General features: G+C 42.4%; 1 protein-coding gene across 1 annotated transcript; it reads right to left on the reverse strand.

Moving 5' to 3' along the window:
- Positions 1 to 2,091: 2,091 nt before the first annotated feature.
- LOC131731648 (galectin-1-like) lies at positions 2,092 to 11,477 on the reverse strand. Its single transcript, XM_059020892.1, has 4 exons — positions 11,395 to 11,477; positions 8,241 to 8,320; positions 5,202 to 5,373; positions 2,092 to 2,649 (listed from the first exon to the last, which is right to left on the reverse strand). The coding sequence occupies exons 1-4, from the start codon at positions 11,401 to 11,403 to the stop codon at positions 2,503 to 2,505; spliced, it is 408 nt and encodes a 135-aa protein (XP_058876875.1). The 5' UTR covers positions 11,404 to 11,477; the 3' UTR covers positions 2,092 to 2,502.
- Positions 11,478 to 11,576: the final 99 nt, after the last annotated feature.

Genomic DNA, 11,576 nt, shown 5'->3' on the forward strand with positions numbered 1-11,576 from the left:
TTGCCCCCTCAGTGTAATACAGAGCTGCAATTCATTCTTAGTTTAATACAATTATTTGACGCGCATGCGGGTATTTAAGCACCATTATTAATTGTAGCTAAGGATGGTTCATTTACACCTTCATTTATTTCAATTTAGGGGCAAGTCTGAAATCCCGTTCTGTCTCACAGCGTCCGGTTAATCTGGAGCCACATGGTAACCCTACTTTTAAAATAACATATCAAACGGAACGAAATTTCAAAGTACCATTTGTAATTCAGTAATGTGAGAGAATTGGTCAGGGGTCCCAATACTTTTGCAAGGCACTGTATATATATATATATATATATATATATATATATATATATATATATATATATATATATATATATATATATATGTGTCAATATTATTATTATTATTATTATTATTATTATTATTATTATTATTATTATCGACAGATGACTATGTAAGCTCTGAGGCGTTGAAGTTATAATAAATAATATCCTTTAAAATGAACCCATATGCTGTTTTTATTTTGGTTTTTTATTAATTTTGAAATTGAATTTGTCGTTATTGAAGTCAGATTAATCCTTCACGATTTTTCTTCGGTGAAACTCGGTGGATTCCGGTTCATTATTTTGCGGTGACGTAGCTTCCTGGGCTGTGGAACGCGCGCGTAGTTTTACGGCAAGCGAAATATTTTCATTTTTAGAGAGAGATTTCAAATGAATTTATTATAGACAACTCTAAATCATTTCCAGATCTCTCTTTAAAATATATAAAGATATCTCTAAATCATTTGTTTTTAAAGAGCTCTAAAATACGTTTAGAGAGACCGTCTAACTTCATTAGAAACACAGTCGTTACCGGAGATCGTGTTATCCGGATAGATTTTGTAAAAGTGCGGATAATAATAATAATAATAATAATAATAATAATAATAATAATAATAATAATAATAATAATAATAATTCTTACTGCTTGAAAAAAAAAGGTGTTTCGTTATGGTGAAGTTAGACTATCAATAAATTATTTCCAGATATATTGAAATGGAGTTTTAAAATGCATTGTCAGATATCTCTAAATAAACAGGAAGTTATTTCGAGATATCTGTCAATGACAGTTTGGCAAAACACTATTTAAAGATATCTTTAAATCGAGGTAAGATATCTTTATTAATTATTATTTTTTTTAGATATCTCAAAATTAAATTTATATCTTCAAAAGGGTTTTATAAACAGATATCTCATATTCATTCAATAGTATCTGCAAATGCTTTACAGATGTGTCTAAATATTTCTAGATATCTTAAAACGCCATTTCAGATCTCTCTCTCTCTCCCCCTCTCTCCCCCTCTCTCTGTCTCTCTCTCTCCCTCTCTCTCTCTCTCTCCCCCCCTCTCTCTCTCTCTCCCCCTGTCTCTCTCTCTCTCTCCCCTCTCTCTCTCTCCCCTCCCCTCTCCCCCTCCTCTCTCTCACCTCTCCCCTCTCCTCCTCCCTCTCTCCCCTCCCCTCCCCTCTCCCATCTCCCTCCCCTCTCTCTCTCCTGTCCCTTTCTCTCCCTCCCCTCCTCTCTTCTCCTCCCCTCCCCTCCCCTCTCTCTCTCCCCCTCTCCCCTGTCCCTCTCTCCCTCCCCTCCTCTCTCTCCCCTCCCCTCTCTCCCTCCCCTCCTCTCTCTTCTCCTCTCCTCCCCTCTCCCCCTCTCCCCTGTCCCTCTCTCTCTCCCTCCCCTCCTCTCTCTTCTCCTCTCCTCCCCTCTCTCCCCTGTCCCTCTCTCTCTCCCTCCCCTCCTCTCTCTTCTCCTCTCCTCCCCTCTCTCCCCCTCTCCTCTGTCCCTCTCTCTCTCCCTCCCCTCCTCTCTCTTCTCCTCTCTCCCCTGTCCCTCTCTCTCTCCCTCCCCTCCTTCAGTGAGTCGCAGGAAAACAATTCCATCTCGGGGTTCTGTGACAGTTTAGAAGCTCCGCCTTCGCTCTCCTAGTTTATGATGTCACAGAAACCCTTGATGGAATTATTATCCTGTAAAACTCACTGAAGCCCCTCTATTATTCTCTCTCTCTCTCTCTCTCTCTTTGATATCTGTAGGTGTGTTAGATTAGTCATACAAAAGACAAAGATTTTTTCTCATTTATTTTTTTCTTGAATGATTCTGGCTTGTGTTATTTTTATGATTATTCCCAGAAGATTTGCAACAAATATTTGAACATCGTTTAGTTTATCATATATTTAAAAAAAAAAAAAAAATTACAAAAATTAATTAATTCTACATAGACGGTGATGCTGCTAAACTTTTGCCCACAGCTGTACATGATGTGTCGTAATAGAGGTCTGTATCGCTTGTGATACGAGACCACAGCATAAAGAACTACAGCTCCCAGCATGCCTCACCATTGCCGCGGGTGCAGAGGCATGCTGGGAGCCGTAGTCCTAGCCAGCAAGGTCATTCTACATAGAGGGTGATGCAAATCCTTTGGATGTAGCTGTAGATGCTGTTGCTTGCATAGCACTGGTTTGGTCCCAGTTTTTACTGGACTTTGAAGGAGACGACTTTGAATCCTCCGTCCACTCCCAGGAAGGCCAGCTTCTGGTCATCACAGCGGTTCGGAAACTTGACCAGGAAATCATCGGAAACTTTCACCTCAAAGAAGTCAGGCTTGTAATAGATAAACACCTGGAGAGACAGACAGACAGACAGACAGACACTCGCTTCAGTATCCACTGTACACAATACAGACAAATTAACACAATACGTTCTCTCAAACTGATGGTCGTAATTTACAATGCTTCCCTGTGCTGTACCAGACCTCTCTGTGCTTTACAATGCTTCCCTATGCTTTACCAGACCTCTCTGTGCTTTACAATGCTTCCCTATGCTTTACCAGACCTCTCTGTGCTTTACAATGCTTCCCTATGCTTTACCAGACCTCTCTGTGCTTTACAATGCTTCCTATGCTTTACCAGACCTCACTGTGCTTTACAATGCTTCCCTATGCTTTACCAGACCTCTCTGTGCTTTACAATGCTTCCCTATGCTTTACCACACCTCTCTGTGCTTCACAATGCTTCCCTATGCTTTACCAGACCTCTCTGTGCTTTACAATGCTTCCCTATGCTTTACCAGACCTCTCTGTGCTTTACAATGCTTCCCTATGCTTTACCAGACCTCTCTGTGCTTTACAATGCTTCCCTGTGCTTTACAATGCTTCCCTATGCTTTACCAGACCTCTCTGTGCTTTACAATGCTTCCCTATACTTTACCAGTCCTCTCTGTCCTTTACAATGTTTCCCTGTGCTTTACAATGCTTCCCTATGCTTTACCAGACCTCTCTGTGCTTTACAATGCTTCCCTATGCTTTACCAGACCTCTCTGTGCTTTACAATGCTTCCCTATGCTTTACCAGACCTCTCTGTGCTTTACAATGCTTCCCTATGCTTTACCAGACCTCTCTGTGCTTTACAATGCTTCCTATGCTTTACCAGACCTCACTGTGCTTTACAATGCTTCCCTATGCTTTACCAGACCTCTCTGTGCTTTACAATGCTTCCCTATGCTTTACCACACCTCTCTGTGCTTCACAATGCTTCCCTATGCTTTACCAGACCTCTCTGTGCTTTACAATGCTTCCCTATGCTTTACCAGACCTCTCTGTGCTTTACAATGCTTCCCTATGCTTTACCAGACCTCTCTGTGCTTTACAATGCTTCCCTGTGCTTTACAATGCTTCCCTATGCTTTACCAGACCTCTCTGTGCTTTACAATGCTTCCCTATACTTTACCAGTCCTCTCTGTCCTTTACAATGTTTCCCTGTGCTTTACAATGCTTCCCTATGCTTTACCAGACCTCTCTGTGCTTTACAATGCTTCCCTATGCTTTACCAGACCTCTCTGTGCTTTACAATGCTTCCCTATGCTTTACCAGACCTCTCTGTGCTTTACAATGCTTCCCTATGCTTTACCAGACCTCTCTGTGCTTTACAATGCTTCCCTATGCTTTACCAGACCTCTCTGTGCTTTACAATGCTTCCCTGTACTTTACAATGCTTCCCTATGCTTTACCAGACCTCTCTGTGCTTTACAATGTTTCCCTGTGCTTTACAATGCTTCCCTATGCTTTACCAGACCTCTCTGTGCTTTACAATGCTTCCCTGTGCTTTACCAGACCTCTCTGTGCTTTACAATGCTTCCCTATGCTTTACCAGACCTCTCTGTGCTTTACAATGCTTCCCTATGCTTTACCAGACCTCTCTGTGCTTTACAATGCTTCCCTGTGCTTTACCAGACCTCTCTGTGCTTTACAATGCTTCCCTATGCTTTACCAGACCTCTCTGTGCTTTACAATGCTTCCCTATGCTTTACCAGACCTCTCTGTGCTTTACAATGCTTCCCTATGCTTTACCAGACCTCTCTGTGCTTTACAATGCTTCCTTATGCTTTACCAGACCTCTCTGTGCTTTACAATGCTTCCCTGTACTTTACAATGCTTCCCTATGCTTTACCAGTCCTCTCTGTCCTTTACAATGTTTCCCTGTGCTTTACAATGCTTCCCTATGCTTTACCAGACCTCTCTGTGCTTTACAATGCTTCCCTGTGCTTTACCAGACCTCTCTGTGCTTTACAATGCTTCCCTATGCTTTACCAGACCTCTCTGTGCTTTACAATGCTTCCCTATGCTTTACCGGACCTCTCTGTGCTTTACAATGCTTCCCTATGCTTTACCAGACCTCTCTGTGCTTTACAATGCTTCCCTATGCTTTACCGGACCTCTCTGTGCTTTACAATGCTTCCCTGTGCTTTACCAGACCTCTCTGCGCTTTACAATGCTTCCCTGTGCTTTACCAGACCTCTCTGTGCTTTACAATGCTTCCCCATGCTTTACCAGACCTCTCTGTGCTTTACAATGCTTCCCTATGCTTTACCGGACCTCTCTGTGCTTTACAATGCTTCCCTATGCTTTACCAGACCTCTCTGTGCTTTACAATGCTTCCCTATGCTTTACCGGACCTCTCTGCGCTTTACAATGCTTCCCTATGCTTTACCAGACCTCTCTGCGCTTTACAATGCTTCCCTATGCTTTACCAGACCTCTCTGTGCTTTACAATGCTTCCCTATGCTTTACCACACCTCTCTGTGCTTTACAATGCTTCCCTGTGCTTTACCAGACCTCTCTGTGCTTTACAATGTTTCCCTGTGCTTTACCAGACCTCTCTGTGCTTTACAATCACCTTCACTTCCTCTCCGTGTTTGAAGGGGAAGGCATGGTCTCGTTGCTCCTCCCCCCAGACCCCGCCCACTCTGGAGTTGCACACGATGGTGTTGGTGTCTCCATGCTCGTCGAAGCGAGGGTTGAAATGGAGAGAGAACTCGTTGTCCGACCGGCCGATATTGAACACGAAACTGGAGGAGAAAGACAGGCCAGTTAGAGTCAGGAGTCGAGTCCTGTTGTACCACATTAAACACTCGACAGAGCGGAACGGAGAGATGCTACAGAGAGCTTTCTCAGCGTCTTCAGAGTAAATTCAATGGCAAACGTTTCCACTAGAAGTCTCTCTCAGCGTCTTCAGTGTAAATTCAACGGCAAACGTTTCCACTAGAAGTCTCTCTCAGCGTCTTCAGAGTAAATTCAATGGCAAACGTTTCCGCTAGAAGTCTTTCTCAGCGTCTTCAGAGTAAATTCAATGGCAAACGTTTCCACTAGAAGTCTTTCTCAGCGTCTTCAGAGTAAATTCAATGGCAAACGTTTCCACTAGAAGGCTTTCTCAGCGTCTTCAGAGTAAATTCAATGGCAAACGTTTCCACTAGAAGTCTCTCTCAGCGTCTTCAGTGTAAATTCAATAGCAAACGTTTCCACTAGAAGTCTTTCTCAGCGTCTTCAGAGTAAATTCAATGGCAAACGTTTCCACTAGAAGTCTTTCTCAGCGTCTTCAGAGTAAATTCAATGGCAAACGTTTCCACTAGAAGGCTTTCTCAGCGTCTTCAGAGTAAATTCAATGGCAAACGTTTCCACTAGAAGTCTTTCTCAGCGTCTTCAGAGTAAATTCAATGGCAAACGTTTCCACTAGAAGTCTCTCTCAGCGTCTTCAGTGTAAATTCAATAGCAAACGTTTCCACTAGAAGTCTTTCTCAGCGTCTTCAGAGTAAATTCAATGGCAAACGTTTCCACTAGAAGTCTCTCTCAGCGTCTTCAGTGTAAATTCAATGGCAAACGTTTCCACTAGAAGCCTTTCTCAGCGTCTTCAGTGTAAATTCAATGGCAAACGTTTCCACTAGAAGTCTCTCTCAGCGTCTTCAGTGTAAATTCAATGGCAAACGTTTCCACTAGAAGTCTTTCTCAGCGTCTTCAGAGTAAATTCAATGGCAAACGTTTCCACTAGAAGTCTCTGTCAGCGTCTTCAGTGTAAATTCAATGGCAAACGTTTCCACTAGAAGTCTTTCTCAGCGTCTTCAGTGTAAATTCAATGGCAAACGTTTCCACTAGAAATCTCTCTCAGCGTCTTCAGTGTAAATTCAATGGCAAACGTTTCCACTAGAAGTCTCTCTCAGCGTCTTCAGTGTAAATTCAATGGCAAACGTTTCCACTAGAAGTCTCTCTCAGCGTCTTCAGAGTAAATTCAATGGCAAACGTTTCCACTAGAAGTCTTTCTCAGCGTCTTCAGAGTAAATTCAACGGCAAACGTTTCCACTAGAAGTCTCTCTCAGCGTCTTCAGTGTAAATTCAATGGCAAACGTTTCCACTAGAAGTCTCTCAGCCTCTTCAGTGTAAATTCAATGGCAAACGTTTCCACTAGAAGTCTCTCTCAGCGTCTTCAGTGTAAATTCAATGGCAAACGTTTCCACTAGAAGCCTTTCTCAGCGTCTTCAGTGTAAATTCAATGGCAAACGTTTCCACTAGAAGTCTCTCTCAGCGTCTTCAGTGTAAATTCAACGCAAATGTTTCCTCTAGAAGTCTCTCTCAGCGTCTTCAGTGTAAATTCAATGGCAAACGTTTCCACTAGAAGTCTCTCTCAGCGTCTTCAGAGTAAATTCAATGGCAAACGTTTCCACTAGAAGTCTCTCTCAGCGTCTTCAGAGTAAATTCAATGGCAAACGTTTCCACTAGAAGTCTCTCTCAGCGTCTTCAGAGTAAATTTAATGGCAAACGTTTCCACTAGAAGTCTCTCTCAGCGTCTTCAGTGTAAATTCAATAGCAAACGTTTCCACTAGAAGTCTTTCTCAGCGTCTTCAGAGTAAATTCAATGGCAAACGTTTCCACTAGAAGTCTCTCTCAGCGTCTTCAGTGTAAATTCAATGGCAAACGTTTCCACTAGAAGTCTCTCTCAGCGTCTTCAGTGTAAATTCAATGGCAAACGTTTCCACTAGAAGTCTCTCTCAGCGTCTTCAGAGTAAATTCAATGGCAAACGTTTCCACTAGAAGTCTTTCTCAGCGTCTTCAGAGTAAATTCAACGGCAAACGTTTCCACTAGAAGTCTCTCTCAGCGTCTTCAGTGTAAATTCAATGGCAAACGTTTCCACTAGAAGTCTCTCAGCCTCTTCAGTGTAAATTCAATGGCAAACGTTTCCACTAGAAGTCTCTCTCAGCGTCTTCAGTGTAAATTCAATGGCAAACGTTTCCACTAGAAGCCTTTCTCAGCGTCTTCAGTGTAAATTCAATGGCAAACGTTTCCACTAGAAGTCTCTCTCAGCGTCTTCAGTGTAAATTCAACGCAAATGTTTCCTCTAGAAGTCTCTCTCAGCGTCTTCAGTGTAAATTCAATGGCAAACGTTTCCACTAGAAGTCTCTCTCAGCGTCTTCAGAGTAAATTCAATGGCAAACGTTTCCACTAGAAGTCTCTCTCAGCGTCTTCAGAGTAAATTCAATGGCAAACGTTTCCACTAGAAGTCTCTCTCAGCGTCTTCAGAGTAAATTTAATGGCAAACGTTTCCACTAGAAGTCTCTCTCAGCGTCTTCAGAGTAAATTCAATGGCAAACGTTTCCACTAGAAGTCTCTCTCAGCGTCTTCAGTGTAAATTCAATGCAAACGTTTCCACTAGAAGTCTTTCTCAGCGTCTTCAGTGTAAATTCAACGGCAAACGTTTCCACTAGAAGTCTTTCTCAGCGTCTTCAGTGTAAATTCAATGGCAAACGTTTCCACTAGAAGTCTCTCTCAGCGTCTTCAGTGTAAATTCAATGGCAAACGTTTCCACTAGAAGTCTCTCAGCCTCTTCAGTGTAAATTCAATGGCAAACGTTTCCGCTAGAAGTCTGTCTCAGTGTGAATCACGTACCTTTTGGCTTCTGGTTCCACGACGCCTTTGATTTTCAGCAGCTGCCCCGGAGCAAATTCAAAGTTTTTTGCGTACAGCTTCTGTAAATTAAAAAAAAAAAACGGTCGAGTGTAAAAATCTTCCTGTTGTAAACTGTACACACACACACACACAGACACACACAAACAACTCCCAGACCTGTCTCAACTCTCCCTTGTTTGCCGGGGGTCTCCCGTTTTCTCCCGGGACAGATTTCCTCCTGTATTTTGCTAAAAACTCAAATCTGAAACCCCTATATGTCGGCAAGCCTTTCATTTCTGCAGACGTCATGTCCTCTCTGCGGTTACTGCATTCCCTATCTGTACGCAGCGGGCTTTAGGACCCAGGGGAAGCCCTCCTGCTAAAACAGATCTATACCGAGCATCAAAAGAAACGCATCACTACGTTAAATCTGCTGTAGTAACTGATTTAAATGGTATATAAGGACCTTTTTTATCGTGTTGCGTGTTCCTGTGTGTTGCTACAACTGTTTACGTAAGGTGTGTGTATTGTTTTAAGTATAATTTTTATAGTTTGACCACATTGCATTCCACTGCCTCCAAGATGACTTCCCGCGGACCCGCATGGCCCTCTCTCAGAACTACATTTCCCATCATCCTCCTGCTCGCTGGTCAATCCATCTCTGTTACATATGCGAGCAGGAGGATGATGGGAAATGTAGTTCTGAGGGGTCCATGCTCCCTTATTTTGAAAAACTCCATGTTTTCACAGGTATGTAGTCAGCGCTCCTTTAAAGGGAGGGACCAGCGATGCTGTTAATAAAGCTAATAAGAGGTGAGAGAATGGATTTTAAAGATGGTCAGCGCTCCTTTAAAGGGAGGGGCCAGCGATACTGTTAATAAAGCTAATAAGAGGTGAGAGAATGGATTTTAAAGATGGTCAGCACTCCTTTAAAGGGAGGGACCAGCAATACTGTTAATAAAGCTAATAAGAGGTGAGAGAATGGATTTTAAAGATGGTCAGCACTCCTTTAAAGGGAGGGACCAGCGATACTGTTAATAAAGCTAATAAGAGGAGAGAGAATGGATTTTAAAGATGGTCAGTTTTTAGAAGTGCGCACAGGCGTTGAAGAATTTGATAAAGAACAATTCTCTCCCCCCCCCCCCCCCCCCCACACACACAATCTCATTGTCGATTTAACAAACGATTTCTGCTCTAAAATCTAATCTGCTTCCATTTCCTGTTTCTTGTGCTGCTGTTCTGTGCTAAAACTGAAGCCGTGTCTTGGACTTTTGATCTATTTTAAAGACTTGTCAAGTTCTCTCCCTCTCTGTCTCTCTCTCTCCCTCCTTCCCTCTCTCTGCTCTCCTCTCACTCCCTCCTTCCCTCTCTCTGTTCTCCTCTCTCTCTCCCTCCTTCCCTCTCTCTCTCTCCCTCTCTCCCCCTCTCTCTCTCTCTCTCCCTCTCTCCCCCTCTCTCTCTCATTCCCCCTCTCTCTCTCTGATTGATTTGCTCCAGATGTTCTGCAGAAGGAGTAAAAAAGAGAGAAATGAAAGACTCTGGCAGAGAGAGGAAACGCGTGGCAATTCTTTCCTATTTAGACATTACTCCTCCCACAGAACAGAACTGAGGATCCCAATCACACTGGAATTCCCTTCAGAGCCCCCATAGTGAAAGCACAGCACAGTGCGATACAGCACAGAGAGGTGTGGTAAAGCATAGGGAAGCATTGTAAAGCACAGAGAGGTCTGGTAAAGCATAGGGAAGCATTGTAAAGCACAGAGAGGTCTGGTAAAGCATAGGGAAGCATTGTAAAGCACAGAGAGGGACGGTAAAGCATAGGGAAGCATTGTAAAGCACAGAGAGGTCTGGTAAAGCATAGGGAAGCATTGTAAAGCACAGAGAGGTGTGGTAAAGCATAGGGAAGCATTGTAAAGCACAGAGAGGTCTGGTAAAGCATAGGGAAGCATTGTAAAGCACAGAGAGGTGTGGTAAAGCATAGGGAAGCATTGTAAAGCACACAGAGGTCTGGTAAAGCATAGGGAAGCATTGTAAAGCACAGACAGACAGAGACGGACAGACAGACAGACAGACAGACAGACAGACAGACAGACAGACAGAGCCCCACAATCCTGTTCAGTTTGACGCTACAGTATAATATAGAATCCCTTCTTCTTGGGGTCTGTGTTAGTTTACTACATTCGGAAAAGAGTTTAATGTCATTAAAGCTGCAGACAGACAGACAGACAGACAGACAGGCAGAGCCCCACAATCCTGTTCAGTTTGACGCTACAGTATAATATAGAATCCCTTCTTCTTGGGGTCTGTGTTAGTTTACTACATTCTGAAAAGAGTTTAGTGTCATTAAAGCTGCAGACAGACAGACAGACAGACAGACAGACAGACTGACAGGCAGACAGACAGACAGACAGACAGACAGAGCCCCATAATCCTGTTCGGTTTGACAGATACCATATTCAGTCAGTAACTGACAATTATTGAAATACAAAAAACGAAGCAGACCAAGATTCTACGGTTCATCCTTTGAACGATTTTTTAAAATTCTAATATTTAAACGTGTACATGACGTCACAGACCGGAGCGGTACTACAGAGAATGTGTAAAAAAGAATGTAATTGTGTGTAAAAATAATGTGATATCTTGTAACAATTGTAAGTCGCCCTGGATAAGGGCGTCTGCTAAGAAATAAATAATAATAATAATAATAATAATAATAATAATAATAATAATAATAATAAATACCTTTTACGTTTGCCTTCAATAAATAGTCTCAGGACTGAAACACACATTAACCAACACAATACAAAGAAAATAAATACAAACGCTGTCTTGCGAGTTTTGAAAATTGCATGACGTCACTTTTCTAGCCTTCTATTAAAAACCGCAGCGAAACGCGATTAATTTTAACGTACATTTTCAAGTGTATATCATTTATAATCATTTATAACAGATAAAAAAAAACCACGTTTAATTAATTTGTAACTAGAAAAGCGATTACAACATTGATATCATTTTTTTTTATAACAGTAATGAAAAATAAAAAACACAAAACGCGTTATTTAAGTTATATTTCCCAGCGGTAATATTATATAATATTTCCCTAAATCGTTTTAAATCACAGTAATAGTCACAATCTTATCTTAATGTTACTCACAGAACTCATTCTAGCGGTTTTCTTAATTCTAGGCGACGTTTCTCTAAATCTGCACCAGGCTTCTGAAACATGGGCGGGGTTATAAATACTGTAAAGCCGGCTGAGCGACAGCCCCGGCTGCCAATCGACGAGCCGCTGCGGGTCCGCAAACCCCGCCCACCAGCCAACCCGAGGAGGGATGC

The sequence above is a fragment of the Acipenser ruthenus genome, unplaced genomic scaffold (genome assembly GCF_902713425.1).
Source record: "Acipenser ruthenus unplaced genomic scaffold, fAciRut3.2 maternal haplotype, whole genome shotgun sequence".
NCBI lineage: Eukaryota > Metazoa > Chordata > Actinopteri > Acipenseriformes > Acipenseridae > Acipenser > Acipenser ruthenus.

What these genes read in the sequence shown, in the direction of transcription:
- LOC131731648 (XM_059020892.1), bottom strand. An exon ending in GTGGAACCAGAAGCCAAAAG is followed by an intron (nt 5,374 to 8,240) that starts GTACGTGATTCA and finishes TTTCTCCTCCAG; the next exon opens with TTTCGTGTTCAATATCGGCC. An exon ending in AACACGGAGAGGAAGTGAAG is followed by an intron (nt 2,650 to 5,201) that starts GTGATTGTAAAG and finishes CTGTCTCTCCAG; the next exon opens with GTGTTTATCTATTACAAGCC.